The following is a 14849-nucleotide window of genomic DNA, read 5'->3' as shown; positions in this document are numbered from 1 at the left end:
CCTAGCCAAGAGATCACGGGTGAGTTTTGAAGCCTTTCTAGGTCTGAGTAGTAATATACCCTTCCTCCTGAGGCACCCCTCAGTCTTCCTCAAGGGGCACTTCATAGAATCCTTGGATTCCATGAGATGCCCAGTGCCTGGCATGCAGTGAGCAGCCTTGAGAGTGTCAGCTGTTGTCTATGATGGGTGTCATTACTGTTAGTTATCACATTCTGGGGGTATTACATGAACTTGAAGCTATGCAGACTCTTGGAGGGGAGGGAAGGGCCTAGCCCCTCTTCCTTGTCTGATGTCTCCTGCCTCCTCCTCAGTGAAGGTCATGCCTTTTGCCAACTTGATGAGCCTCCTGGGCCCCTCCATTGATTCCGTGGCTGTTCTGCGGGGCATCCAGAAGGTGGCGATGTTGGTCCAAGGGAACTGGGTGGTGAAGAGGTAAGTTGTGTTTTATATTTTTTGTTATTTTATTTTATTTTTTTTCCTTGAGGCAGAGTTTCACTCTTGCCCAGGCTGGTATGCAGTGGTGCAATCTTGGCTCACTGTAATCTCTGTCTCCCAGGTTCAAGCGATTCTCCTGCCTCAGCCTCCTGAGTAGCTGGGTTTACAGGTGCATGCCACCATGCCCGGTTAATTTTTGCATTTTTAGTAGACACAGGTTTCACCATGTTGGCCAGGCTGGTCTCGAATCCTGACCTCAAGTGATCCACCCACCTTGACCTCCCAATGTGTTAGGATTATAGGTGTGAGTCACCGTTGTAGTTTTAGTAAAGACGGGGTTTCACCGTGTTAGCCAGGATGGTCTCGATCTCCTGACCTCGTGATCTGCCCACCTTGGCTTCCCAAAGTGCTGGTATTACAGGCGTGAGCCACCGCGCCCGGCTGCATTTAAACATTTTTTAAATTAACAGATAATGTACATATTTATGGGGGCAGTGTGAAATCTAAATATGTATATATACAATGTAATGATCAAATCAGGGCAATTAACATATCTGCCCCCTCAAACATTTCTCATTTTTGTGTTGGGCACATTCAAACCTCACTTTTCTAGCTATTTGAAATTTATAATAAATTGTTCTTGATTATAGTCACCCTATAGTACCCTTGGTCCTGCCTACATTGGATTTTTATATCATTCTTACCATCTGCTGGATTCATTTCGGTTTCTGTTTTTTCCTGCTAACTTGGAAGTTCTGCTGTTTGGGCTCATATATTGATTACCCTACAGTTTTCAGCTTGCATTCATGACTTAACACATTTTAATGTGAATTGCTGCTTTTTACCCCATTCCAAACTATTCAGAGATCTTAGAATATTTTATTTTATTTTATTTTATTATTATTATTTTTTTTTTTTTGAGACGGAGTCTCGCTCTGTCGCCCAAGCTGGAGTGCAGTGGCCGGATCTCAGCTCACTGCAAGCTCCGCCTCCCGGGTTCACGCCATTCTCCTGCCTCAGCCTCCCGAGTAGCTGGGACTACAGGCGCCCGCCCCCTCGCCCGTCTAGTTTTTTGTATTTTTTTAGTAGAGACGGGGTTTTACCGTGTTAGCCAAGATGGTCTCGATCTCCTGACCTTGTGATCCACCCGCCTCGGCCTCCCAAAGTGCTGGGATTACAGGCTTGAGCCACCGCGCCCGGCCCAGAATATTTTATATCTATCCTCCTTCCTACTTATACACTGCTGGATTGGTGTGTGTGTGTGTGTGTGTATTTTTTTATTTTTATTTTTTACTTTTCTAATTTGCCAATCTTTTCTATTGTTCCAATTTTAGTATATGTGCTGCCGAAGAGAGCACAGGGTTGGTATATTTTATATTTTATTTTTTGAGATAGTCTCTCTCTGTTGCCCAGGCTGGAGTGCAATGGTGCAGTCTCAGCTCACTGCAACCTCTGCCTCCTGGGTTCAAGCGATTCTCCTGCCTCAGCCTCCCAAGTAGCTGCGATTATAGGCGAGTGGCACCATGCCCGGCTAATTTTTGTATTTTTAGTAGAGGCGGGGTTTTGCTATGTTGGCTGGGCTGGTCTTGAACTCTTGACCTCAGGTGATACACCCGCCTCGGCCTCCCAAAGTGCTGGGATTACAGGCGTGAGCTACCACGCCCAGCCTGGTGTATTTTAATTCTCTCTAAATTCTCAGCCCCATAAGACATTACTGTATCCAGCCAATCAATATTCTTTACTCACATGTTTATAATTTAGTCATCGTTCCTTTCTGCATCTCTGAGTTTCTATCTGGGATCATTTCCTTGTGCCTAAAGAATGCTATAGTATTTCCTTTAATGTGGGTCTGTTGGTGATGCATTTCCTTGGTTTTTGTGTGTGTGGAAATGTCTGTTTCACCTTTGTTCTAGAATTCTAGATTGGTGGTTATTTTCCTTTCCACGCGTTGATATGATTTTGTTGTGTTCTGACTTCATTGTTTTTGTTGGCAGTTTCATTCTTATTCCTTTGAAGGCAGTCTGTCTTTGTTTTCCTCTGGCTGCTTTTAGGAATTTCTCTTTGTTTTTGGCTTTCTACGGGTTCATTTAGATGTGTCTCAGTGTGAAGTTTTTGCATACTCTGCTGGGGATCACAGGTCTTGAGCGTGTGGCTTGATGCCTTTCAGTAGTTTCTCTTCTCCCGCGAATCCTCCCCTAGACCATGTGCGGCCTCCACCAGACCATCAGTCTCAAGGGATTAGGGCAGGGATGTCTGTTTTGACTTCTGCTTTATGTCCCCAGTACCCAGGATAATGCCTGGTTATTACCAATGCAGACTCTTGGTAAATAATGTGGCTACATTTTACTTGAATTATATCAATTCTAAATGATGTAGTATAAATTGCATTAATAACTCACTTTTTAAGTAGTGTAGTTTAAGGTGAACAATGTGACAAAATGTGAAATGTTGCACATTTTAAGAAAATACAATGCCAAAAGCTCATCTCCTAGTTGTAGAGTATATTCGTGTTACTGCCACGTGGTGGCGCCCTTGCACTGCTCCACAGACGCCCAGCGCAGTTTGTCAGCACCTTGCGGCTGTCGTCCTTTGTTACACGTTTTCATCATGCAAGGCCTTTGCGATGGTGCATTGCTTGTTACATGGGACCACCTGTGTATATTTACACCACGAATGAATGAAAGCCAAGAGGGGTCCTCCCGTCACACACCTGAGGAGACTGGCCCAGAGAGGCATGGGACTTGCCAAAAGTCTTGCAGCAAGGGAGTTGCAGAGCCCCGTTAGAACCCAAGCCTCATGGCTCAGCCCTGGGCTCTGCACCTAGCACTGCACGTGTCCCCTGGAGGTGCTGCCCCTTTTAGTTTTGCCCTGTCCTGGGGACTGGAAGGTAGGGACTTGGAGACTGTGGGCATTCCACCTGCCCGGGCACCTCTGTAAGCCCTACTCTGCTGCTGCCCATGCTGCCACGTCAGGGTACCCTGGGTGAGGGTCCTGTGTGTCCCTGTGAGGAGACAATGCAAAATCCATGCCTTCATTCAGTCACTATGACCAGATTGCTCGTCCTGTGCCATGGACCGGGCTCTCATTCAGACACTGCCCCCGGGAATGGGGGCTGTTACAGTTGCGCTCCCTGAATGCAGAGATCACAGCACAGACCAGGCTTGTTCGGTCAGCACACACTTAGTAGGTACCTTCGCTGTGGTGGCAGTGATGAGCCACATCGGCAGAGTCTGTGTCCCCAGAGTGTGGCCTTGCAGGATGAGTGACAGTTGGTTGCCACGTGGACCTGAGGCAGGGGGAAAAGGAGGGCCTGGCAGCGAGGGAGCGGCAGTCAGAGCACAGGCGCCATGGCGGGGGTCGAGCCGGGTTGCAGGGCCTGCGGCTGGTGCTGGGTCAGGGCTCTGCTCTGGAGATTCTCGTGTCCTGCTGTCCAAGGCCCCGGCCTTTCCCCTGAAGTTCCCTGAGCCTTGAGTGCTGGGCCTGTTCTCTCCAAGGGCTAACACGCCTCCCCTGCCTCTGCCCTCGGTTCATGCCCACCTGCCCCTTTCAGCAGGTGGCCAGGGGCTTGCGGATGGCTTCATCCCTGGTTCTCTTGGTGTCGCGTGCAGGGACCAGTTGTCTTCCAGAGTCCTGGGCTCCTTGAGGTCCCGGCTGTTCCTCACCTTGTCTGTCTCTGAGCCCGTGACCTCTCCCTGAATGTGCAGGGGGCTCAGGATGAGGCTGGTGTGCGTGCTGGGTTGAGGGGTAATAAGAGGAAGAACTCTTGGGGGGTGTGTTGGGTAAGGGGGTGCTTCTTTCCCATGTCTGTGTTCACAGATGTGGCTCCTGAGGGGAGCTCTCGGGGCTCAGACCTGTACCCAGCCCACGTTGGAAAGAGGCGTGGGCTGGGACTCGGCCGGGAGGGGCAGCAGTAGAGGGGACTCAGGACAGGGACTGACCTGCCACCCTCACCTGCATTGGCAGTGACATCCTATACCCCAAGGACTCGTCCAGCCCTCACAGCGGCGTGCCTGCCGACGTGCTCTGCAGGGGCCGGGACTTCGTTGTAAGTACCTTGGGTTCTCTGGACCCACAGTGGGCGCGTGGGAAGAGGGGGCCAGCGGTGCAGAACTTCTGAAGACCTGGGCCTGGCAGAGGCTCCAGTTGGAGGCGGGTGTGTGAGGAGGCCCTGGCCTCTGCCTTTCTCCTCCTTCCTCTCAGAAGCCTGGAGTCTCGGGCTCGAAAGAACCTTCCAGTTCCTCTAGCACAGTCGGGGTGGGTCAAGAAGCACATTTCATTCGGCCTGAGTGGTGGTTTAGAAATATTGCCTTGGTTGTCAGATTTTATAAATTGAAACTTTGATGCAAACCAGATGTCTAGCTGTCAAGGGTAATCGGACTGCCCAACACCCCTGGGGCCACTTCCCCACAAGGCGCTAGTGGTCCCCAGTTCACCACAGTCCCAGGGTGCCTTTGCCTCCTTTGTGCCTGTCCCTGGAGTTTGGGACTCCTGAGCTGGTGTCTCCCTTCTTCCCATCACCCCACCCATGGCCTCCCTCTCAAGGCCTGGAACTCCATGCAGCTGGGAGCCACAGTCTTCCTAGGCTTGGTGCTGGCTGAAACATGTCCTCCAGGAGCTGTCCCGTACCCCTTGGCGTGCTGGTATGCCGTCCCAGTCACAAGGCAGCCCTTAAGCTGAAGGAAGCATCTGCCTCTTCTCTTCCCGAAGGAGCCTCCCCGACTCCTCTGGGCAGTCAGTGTCCTGGTGCCTGAGCAGCGTCTTTGCTCTTAGGGGTCAGCATGCACGATCACCACTCCCAGGCTTGCCTTCCCAGATAAAGTGCCGTTTGCCCCCAGCTGCCCCTGCCCACCCCACTCCAGTGTGTAGACACTCAGAACTGGGGGCTTGGGAGGGGGTGTGGTCCAGTCCACGTTAGCGTAGGTGATAGTCACCCATTCCCTGTGTCTCTCAGCCAGTCACCCTTCTCTCTCCCCGTCACCCCACAAATTTAATCAGAGTGCAGGAGACCTGTTGAGGCAGAGTGGAGGCTGCAGGGGGCCGAGAGCTTTTGGAAGGATGGGTGGCCTCCCACCAGCCATTAGCAGCCACCACTGTGAAGTGCCGCCTATGCAGAGAGCGAGTGTCTGTGGCAGCCCCTCCCAGCCCGAGTCCTCACCGTATCCTCGGAGCCGGGCAGGGCATCTCCCGCCCCAGGGAGCGCTGTGGTCTAGGTGGGGTGGGTGGTCTCATGGTCCCCCTGGAAGAGATGGGCCTGGAGCTCCTTTATGGAGGAGAAAAGGAGGGAGGTGTAGAGCTGAAGGGACTGCCTGAGGCCACACTGCTGCGAAGAGTCAAGGCCAGGAGCCCAGGTCTGTCCCAAGCTCTGGCTCCCAGGCCTGCCAGGTGAGTTCCCAGGACAGTCCTGGGAGCAGTCTGTGGCTGCCCCCGGAACGTGCTGCTTCTTCTTCCTCAGATGTGGAAGTTCACGCAGAGCCGCTGGGTGGTTAGGAAAGAGGTGGCAACGGTGACCAAAGTAAGTGGTGTTTTTGTGGTCTGAGGCCCAGGCTGCTGCTGGAGGGGAGGGGGCTGGCTGTGCCTCTCACCCTGGGCCCCCTTCCCTCCAGCTCTGCGCCGAGGACGTGAAGGACTTCCTGGAGCACATGGCTGTGGTGAGGATCAACAAAGGCTGGGAGTTCATTCTGCCTTACGACGGGGAGTTCATCAAGAAGCATCCAGATGTGGTCCAGCGGCAGCACATGCTGTGGACCGGTATCCAGGCCAAGTAAGCACCTGGGGCTGGGGGAGGGGCAGCCCGGTGATCCCAGCAACCCCGCATCCCGGAGAGCACTGTCAGGGCGGATCCGAGCAGCCTTTTGAAACCCCACATCTGGGGAGAGCACAGTTGGGCTGGATCTGTGTGTGAAGGGCAGGTGGGGGTCCGCGGGCACCACACTCCTCCCCCACGCTCCTGCCCCACGCTGATGGGCATTGCTGGCTGATTCTGCCGTCCTTTCAGCACAGGACACACGGTACCTGCTCATCAGGGCGGTTGTGCTCTGAGGGCTCAGGGAAGAGGGATGTGATGGAGAGAGGGAGCAGTCAGGAACAAGAGTCCGGGCCTGGGGGCCAGAGGGGTGTTGGCAGGAGACTGATGGGGTCGGGGTCGTCATGGGGCCGTGCACTGCCGGAAGAGGGACCCAGTAGGACTGACGGAGCTCCAAGCCCGCGCTGTCCTCAGTAACCAGCACGTCCTGGGGCCTAAGGGGTGGTGGTTTCTCTTGTGAAGCAGATGGTAGAGGACGTGGTTTAAAGTTAATGGGGTTACTCTTCTTTTCAGACTGGAAAAAGTCTATAATCTTGTAAAGGAAACCATGCCAAAGAAGCCGGATGCACAGTCAGGTGTGTGAAGGGCTTTGGGCTGGGCGGCCCCGGCTCCTCACTGCGGCTCGGGAAGGGCTGCTGTGCTAGAGCTTGTCAGGCCCAGGCCTGGAGAGGGCGGAGGGCTCTACCGTCCACCCTCCACCCTCCTTCCTTTCCTGCCACCCACAGACCGCAGCTGGTCGCTTGCCCAGCAGCAAGCCTCAGGGATGGAGGCTTCCGGATTCCAGGGCTGGGTCTGGGTTCCAGGCCTCTGAGGCCCACTCACCCCCTTGGGTCAACAAGCGGGCCAGGAAGAGATGCTCGGGGGAGGAACTTAGCAGCACGCATTCCCGCATGACTCTCGGCTCATTTGGACAGTTTTCACTCTTCACTGATGGGGCGGCTGATTGCCGAGAAAGGTTGGGGATGAGACCAGGACGGGCCACTTGCTTCGGCCCCGCGGTCCTCTGCTGGGCCTTTGGCTTCAGATCCCTGTGCCCTCCTGAGCAGTGCTGTCTCCCTTCCCACAGGGCCTGCTGGGCTGGTCTCTGGGGACCAGCGGATCCAAGTAGCCAAAACCAAGGCCCAGCAGAACCACGGGTTGCTGGAGCGGGAGCTGCAGCGGCGGAAGGAGCAGTTGCGGACACCTGCAGTCCCGCCTGGTGTGCGGATCAAGGAGGAGCCGGTGAGCGAGGAGGGCGAGGAGGACGACGAGCAGGAGGCGGAGGAGGAGGAGCCCATGGACACTTCCCCCAGCGGCCTCCACAGCAAGCTGGCCAACGGGCTGCCTCCCGGGCGGGCTGCAGGCACGGACAGCTTCAATGGGCACCCGCCCCCGGGCTGCGCCAGCACCCCTGTGGCTCGGGAACTGAGGGCCTTCGTGGAGGCCACCTTTCAGAGACAGTTTGTGCTCACGCTGAGCGAACTCAAGCGCCTCTTCAACCTGCACTTGGCCAGCCTGCCCCCCGGCCACACACTCTTCAGCGGCATCTCGGACCGCATGCTGCAGGACACGGTGCTGGCCGCTGGTTGCAAGCAGATACTGGTGCCTGTAAGTAGAGCCCACGCTGCTGGGATGGGCGGATAAAGGGGCTGCCCTCGGCCTCTCGGGAGGGCACCTGCGCAGAAAGGAGCTGTGGGGGAGAAGTCGGCTCACCTGGTGAAGGGCCTGAGCCCTGCCTGCCAGGGGGATGGGGGTGGGGAGAACCAGCTGTTGGGAGGCCACGTGGGGATACGGGAGGCCATGCTTGGTGAGCATTTGCTCTCATGTGGCCCTAGGTGTGACATGGGCAAGTCAGCTTCTCCGAGGCTCTGTCCTCATGAGGTGGGATCATGTTGGGTTTTATGTCACAGGATTGTGGTAGGGACTGAAGGCCCGGCCTATTGTCTAGCCTGCCGCAGGGCCTAGTGAAACAGGCCCTCTGCCTGGTTTCTCACCCTGTCCTCCACCAAGAACACCTGACGGTTTCCTACTAGCTTTGCCATTGTTTGGAATGATTTAACTTCTAAGATCGTTTGGTCTTCTTTGCAATCTGCAGATGAAGAAACTGAGGCTCCAAGGAATGAAATGTACATTTAAAGGTCGCTACCTAGGAGGTAGTAGAGCTGGAATTTGGACTTCAGTGTAGTGGCCTGGAGTTTTGAATCCTTTCTGCTCAGCTAAGATGAGCTGCTTCCCCACAGCTGTACCAGCGCCCCAGCTTGGAGCTTGGGCTGGGTCCTGGCGGCCTCCCTGTGCATCAGAAGCAAGCTGACCAGCTCAGCGCTGTGCTCTCAGCACTTGCAGTGCCAGGCCTTGAGTGTGGTATTGCAAGCGTCCTGCCCCCTTCCCCATGGGCTGCTTTTCCATAACTGGGAGGGGCCCTGACAGGGAGGAGTGTGTGCTGGGGACTGTTTCCCTGCGCTGAGGATGGAGAGTGCCAGGTGCTGCCTGAGGCATACCTTTCCCATCCTCCTTTTCCACAAGGCTCTGCCCAGACCTGGCAGCAAAATGGAGTGAGGTGGGGCTGTGGTGGTCTCTAAGAAAGCACTGGTGTTTTTCATTGCCAAGGTCAGGAGCCCCTGCAGCCTTGGGTGATGATCTGAGGAAAGCCCATCCCTGGATATGAGGAATAGAAACTGGGACAGGAGGCCCTGTGGCACCTAGGCTGTCTCAGGGGATTGGCCCTGCTGGCAGGCAGCCCCCTGTGGGAGGGACTGGCGGGGTTTGGGCTCCTACCCACCCAGCACATGGGTCTGGATTTCCACAAGCTCACCTTTCTTCAGGAGCTGGGCCAGGCCAGGGAGGACACCTGCCTGACATTAGTGAGGTTGTTTTGGGCTGCTGGAGTGGACAGAGGTGAGGGGTGGGACATGGCCACCCTCAGACACCCCCACCCCTCCTTCCGGACCCCCTCTGTCCATGTTGCTTTGGGGTGGGGCCGGCATCTCCAGGAGGCACCATGGCCCTAGTTGTAACGCTCTCCTTGCCATCCTGACAAGGAGACTGTATCGTAATCACATCCAAGATGTAAGAGACCTCAGATCCCAGCCACCTCTGTGTTCTACGTGAGGGAGCTGAGGTCCACGGCAAGCAAACAGATCGAGGACTTGACTTGAACTCCTGGTTCTGCTGCTTACTAGCTGTGTGACCATGGACAGTGAGCTAAATCTCTCTGAGCTTACTTTTCGCCACGTACTACCTCCCATTTCTAATGCTTAAATGTGAGTGTGTACTGGAGGTCTCACAGGGCTTTTACTGGTAGTAACCATTATTGCTACTTGTGTGATGGAACCAGGACTGGAAACTACCATCCCAGACGCCCCCTCCCTGTCCCCTTCTCTCCAGGAGCCAGGCCTGTGTCACACTTGTCCTGGTCCATCTTTGGACCAAGTGGCCTGGATTGCTTGGGAGTCAGGCAGTGCCTGTAACCCACACTGACACGGTGCGTGTGGGAAGCAGTTGAATCCCCAGGGTACCCCAAAGGAGTTATGGGGAAGGGGGCGCCCCTCCATCAGGGTTGGCATCTTTAGGAGGGAGCACTCTGGGTGTTAAAGCAGAGTTGAGTTGGTGCCAGGTTGATGGGGAAACAAACGCAGCTTCCCCACTCTGTGGAGGATATCTGCAGACTCGAAGCTGGGCATTTCACTGGGCCTATCACACTCCCCCTTTCTCTTGCTGGAGCCCTGTCAGGCCCTGGGGGGTGTGCCGGCCTCCTCCCCATGGTGAGGTGACAGGCGCAGGTTTGTGGCTGCCCAAGGCTCTCACAGCTGGTGAGTGGCAGAAGCTGGGATTGGAACCCACGTTCCTGCATCTGGGCTGGGGCACACAGGGAGTGGTGAGGCAAGCAAGTGCATCCATGGGGTAGAGATGGACAAGCAACTCACACCTGGGCCTTGGTCAGTTTCCCCCACAGACTGCTGCTTCCCCGGATGAGCAGAAGGTGTTTGCCCTCTGGGAGTCTGGAGACATGAGTGATCAGGTGAGGTGAACTTTGCTGCCATCTTCCCCAAGAGTAGGGGGGGTTTCCTGCAGGGTTGGAGGCCTTACGGGACATATGCACCTGAGGTGCAGCCACACAGTGCAGATTTTCTGGCACACTCGGTTTTAAATATTCTGCTGCAAGTCCGTATGCTGACAAAATAAGCTGTATGTGCTAATAGTTTGAACCTAAACCAGTGGTTCCCAGATGCCAGTCTGTGAGCCAGCTCCATCAGAATCTTTTAAAAAATACAGGCTGGGTATGGTGACTCAGGCCTATAATCCCAGCATTTTGGGAGGTCAAGGCGGGTGGATTACCTGAGGTCAGGAGTTCGACACCCGCCTAACCAATATGGTGAAACCCCATCTCTACTAAAAACACCTGTGGTGGCAGGAGGCTGATATAGGAGAATTGCTTGAACCTGGGAGGTGGAGGTTGCAGTGAGAACCGAGATCACACCACTGCACTCTAGACTGGGCGACAGAGCAAGACTGTGTCTCAGAAAAAAAAATACATTCAGTTCTGTTCAGTAGGTGTGGGGTGCTGTCCTGGGTATCTCCATTTCTGTAAAGCTTCCTGAGCAACTCTGATGCCGGCCAGGTTTACAGAACACTGGTGAAGCCCATTTCTCAGGTGGCTTCTGGCAGCAGGAATCAAAAGGATTCCTTGTCAGGTCTCAGGTTCTGGACTTTTAGGTTAAAGAAATTGGTCATTTTGCCTGTAGTCACACTGGCAGGGAGGGTCACAGGTGTCCAGTGCTCAGAAATGTGAGTGGAAGCAGCAGCCCCTTGTGCATGTGTGGTACAGTCACGGACCCTGCATCCCAGAAGCTTTTCTTAGGCCGTGAACATACCTAACTTAATTTGATGGTCAAAATGCCAGTCAGTCTGACTGTGTCTAGGTCCTGCTCCTAAGATGTGGGGAGAAGGGAGTCAGCAGAAGTCCCACTGAGCTCTCTGTCCCCAGCTGCTTCTTAGGGAAGCCAACTGGCAGACTGAGGATCTAAGGGGCTGGGGCCTTTTCCTGACCTGGCTTCAGTGCTTTGGCCAGAATAGAGGGTATCTGAAATACTTTGATAAGAAAAAGGAAAAAAAAGTCTTAAATGCAGATTTTTAAACATCAAATCAGACTAAAAGTTTTAATAGGAAAGCTCTTGCACTGCCTGACCTGACTGCCACCCCTCAGAGGTGACCACTTTTATTACTACTTTTTTTTTTTTAAATAGAAACAGGGTCTATGTTGGCCAGGCTAGTCTTGAACTCCTGGCCTCAAGCAGTTCTCCTGCCTCAGCTTCCCAAAGTGCTAGGATCATAGGCATTTAAATCTCCAAAAGATACCACTAAAACAGCTGCCCCCATTTAAAAAAAAAAAAAAAAAACAGCTTGTCATTAGCAATGGGCTTCCCATTGTGGTGGATGAGATTTAGCTCTCAACTATTTTAGGAGACTGTAGAGATAGACAGGTTATGCCAATTTTTTTTTTTTTTTTTTGAGATAGCATCTGAGATAACTTCTGTCACCTAGGCCTGGAGTGTAGTGGTGCCATCTCAGCTCACGCCCCCCGCGTTCAAGCAATTCTTGTGCCTCAGCCACCCGAGTAGCTGGGATTACAGGCTTGTGCTGCCACACCCAGCTAATTTTTGTATTTTTAGTAGAGATGGGGGGGGTTCACCATGTTGGCCAGGCTGGTCTCGAACTCCTGGCCTCAAGTGATCCGCCCACCTTGGCCTTCCAAAGTGCTGGGGTTACAGGCATGAGCCACCACGACCGGCCTTTACCTCTTAGGCTATCATTGTTTATAGCACTGTCATGGAATGAACTGAAAATCCTTTCATCGTAGAGCCAAACATCAGTAATATATACTATGATTGCATTTCGTTGTTCACTACTTCCTGTTTTCGCTTGTGTAATTTTCTGAATGCATGTGTACCAAGGGTGATACTTTGCTTAATTAAGCCTGGTTCTCTGGAAGCCTCTCCCCCTCTGCTTCTCCAGTGAGACTGGCTCTTCGCCATGTCTGTTGCTGAATTGTGGAATCTGCTGCTTCCTTGCTTTAGCTTCTAAAGAGACAGGAGTTGTCTGCTTTCTTTCATGTCTTAAAATGGCTTTCTTTTAACCTTCAGTATTACAATACAGTATTACTGTTTGGGACTAGACTTTTAGGAGGCAAATGATACTTTATGTAGCAGTCTCAACTGTTTACATGAACCATAGCAAAAAAAAAAAATCAAATCCATCTCTTAATGTTTGCAGAAAGATGCAAACAAAACCAGCTAAGTATGGAACAATGTGTAAGTAAGGTTATCACACTTCGATGTAAAAGTTTCTATTTTTACGTGATCAAATGATTTGCCTCTCAAAATTCTAGTCCCAGACAAATAGTAATACATAAAGCATCTTTTGTCTTTTTTTCATCCAGGCTGGAGTACAGTGGCACAATCTTGGCTCACTGCAACCTCCGCCTCCCGGGCTCAAGCAATTCTCTTGCCTCAGCCTCCCGCATAGCTGGGATTATAGGCATGTGCCACCACGCCTGGGTAATTTTTGTATTTTTAGTAGAGACGGGGTTTCACCATGTTGGACAGGCTGGTCTTGAACTCCTGACCTCAGGTACTCTGCCCGCCTCAGCCTCCCAAAGTGCTGGGATTTCAGGCGTGAGCTGCCGTGCCCAGCATGAAGCATCTTTAAGAGAGTTTCCATTGTTTACGTTTTCAGAGTTGTTGAAATTCCATAACATTCCCCTCCTTGGTCTTTTAAATTTGGCCTGTATTCCTTCCTTTATACCAACTGCAGAATTTTTCATTATTCTGTATATCAGTCAGTGCAGTTTCAGCTGTGCCCTGGTATGGGTCATTATTGTACTAGACAATTGAGTTCTTACAAAATCCTGTGAGTTGTTAGACTTTTTTGTGTTCTTTCAGAATTCTTATGACAGATATTAGACATACTGAATTCAGTATTTTCTATTCAATTTCTATCTTGGGGTGTACCGTATTTTACGGCATCCTGTTTCATGGATGCAGTGGCATGTTTGTGTGTTAAGACTTCACACCAGTTTTGACACCCTCTTCTCATCTCTGTGCAGCTTAGATGGTGGCTTCGCCTGCCTGCTAACTCCAATGCACTCCTGCATTTTACCATGCAGAAATAAGTTCAAGCCACTCATCCTCTCATGTCTCTTCACCAGTTCTTTTGTTATGCTGGCATATACCTTTATTTTTATTTATATTCAAGTTTCCACACAAAGCGTTAATGCCTTTACTTTATGTTTTTATTTCTGTACACTGTCTTGCTGGGTCTCTAGAGATGACTTGGCTCATCTTTAACCAGAGGTACTGGGTGAGGGTTTTTAATCAGAGACTGCAACACAAAGTTAGGTGCATGGGTTGGGTGTCTTGTTCAGGGATGTTTCTCATTTTAGATCACTGTTTCCCATAATAACGTGTTTTTGCTACTAAAGCATCGACAGGTTTTGCTTGAAATTTTTTCCAAAAATTACCGGGTACGCCGAAACATGATCCAGTCTCGGTTGACTCAAGAGTGTGGAGAAGATCTCAGTAAACAGGAGGTGGATAAAGTACTAAAGGTACATCCATTTTGTGCATAACAATATTAAAGACTCTGGAAGGGGCTGACAGCATGGAGAAGGGACTCTAGTGTCTTTGTGTATATGAAATCAGGCTTCCTTGGGACCCCTCCCCAGTCTTGTCTTCAGCAACTCTTAATGATTGGCGTTGGTTGGGGAAAGGACTGACCCCTTCAAATAATATAGTCACAGGGGTGTCCAAGGGAAAGAATGGGTGCTTAATTTCTGTTTCTGATTGGGCCAGTAATGCCCCTTTCTCATCCCTCTTCTCTGCTTATCACTAGAGACAGAAACTAAAAACCATGGCTTCAGGATGCTAAAAGCCTAAAACGAAATAGAACCACCACAAAATACAGTGGGTTGGGTGAGCTTGGCAGTGGGTAGGCATCTTCTAAAATGATAGGGCCTAGTTGAGAATCCTCACTCCACTCCCCCTTGAATTTTGAACTACTCTTCTGATTGTTGCCATAGCCACATACATGACTTTCAGTAGACTCCATTCTTCAATTTGGTTTAAAAAGGAGCACCATCTGTTTACTATATCTGAAAGCACCTAATGTACAAGCTATAATGCTTTTCTGAAGTGACTGCAGCGCAAATACCAACCGTATTTGCAGCAACACTGAGACACACAAAACTGCTGACAGTGTCTTGTGTTGATTAAACATCCAGAGCCATATAAGTAATACTATTTTTTAAGCACCCTTGTTCTGCGCATGTCAGTATTTGTGTTTCATAGATCCTCACTTTTTTGAGACAGGGTTTCGCTCTTGTTGCCCAGGCTGGCGTGCAATAGCACACTCTCGGCTCACTGCCACTACCACCGCCCAGTTTCAAGCAATTCTCCTGCCTCAGCCTCCCCAGTAGCTGGGATTACAGGCGTGAGCCACCATGCCTGGCCCACCCTCACTTTTAAAATACCCCTGAGGAATGGCCGGGCATAGTGGCTCACGCCTGTAATCCCAGCACTTTGGGAGGCCGAGGCAGGAGGATCACCTGAGGTCAGGAGTTCGAAGCCAGCCTGACCAA

General features: G+C 51.9%; 1 protein-coding gene across 8 annotated transcripts in view; it reads left to right on the top strand.

Moving 5' to 3' along the window:
• POLR3E (RNA polymerase III subunit E) overlaps positions 1–14849 on the top strand; it is a 37870-nt gene that overhangs the window by 21867 nt on the left and 1154 nt on the right. For all 8 annotated transcript variants that reach the window (XM_033217767.1, XM_033217769.1, XM_033217768.1 and 5 more), the window contains 8 exons: positions 312–432; positions 4399–4480; positions 5888–5947; positions 6039–6196; positions 6752–6813; positions 7305–7825; positions 10158–10235; positions 13695–13820. In XM_033217767.1, coding sequence (XP_033073658.1) covers positions 312–432; positions 4399–4480; positions 5888–5947; positions 6039–6196; positions 6752–6813; positions 7305–7825; positions 10158–10235; positions 13695–13820 — 1208 coding nt within the window. The remainder of the gene's footprint in view (positions 1–311; positions 433–4398; positions 4481–5887; positions 5948–6038; positions 6197–6751; positions 6814–7304; positions 7826–10157; positions 10236–13694; positions 13821–14849) is intronic.

Source organism: Trachypithecus francoisi, unplaced genomic scaffold (assembly GCF_009764315.1).
Source record: "Trachypithecus francoisi isolate TF-2019V2 unplaced genomic scaffold, Tfra_2.0 Lachesis_group10, whole genome shotgun sequence".
Taxonomy (NCBI): Eukaryota; Metazoa; Chordata; class Mammalia; order Primates; family Cercopithecidae; genus Trachypithecus; species Trachypithecus francoisi.
The sequence above is the reverse complement of the archived record's forward strand: the minus strand, read 5'-3'. Positions and strand labels throughout refer to the sequence as shown.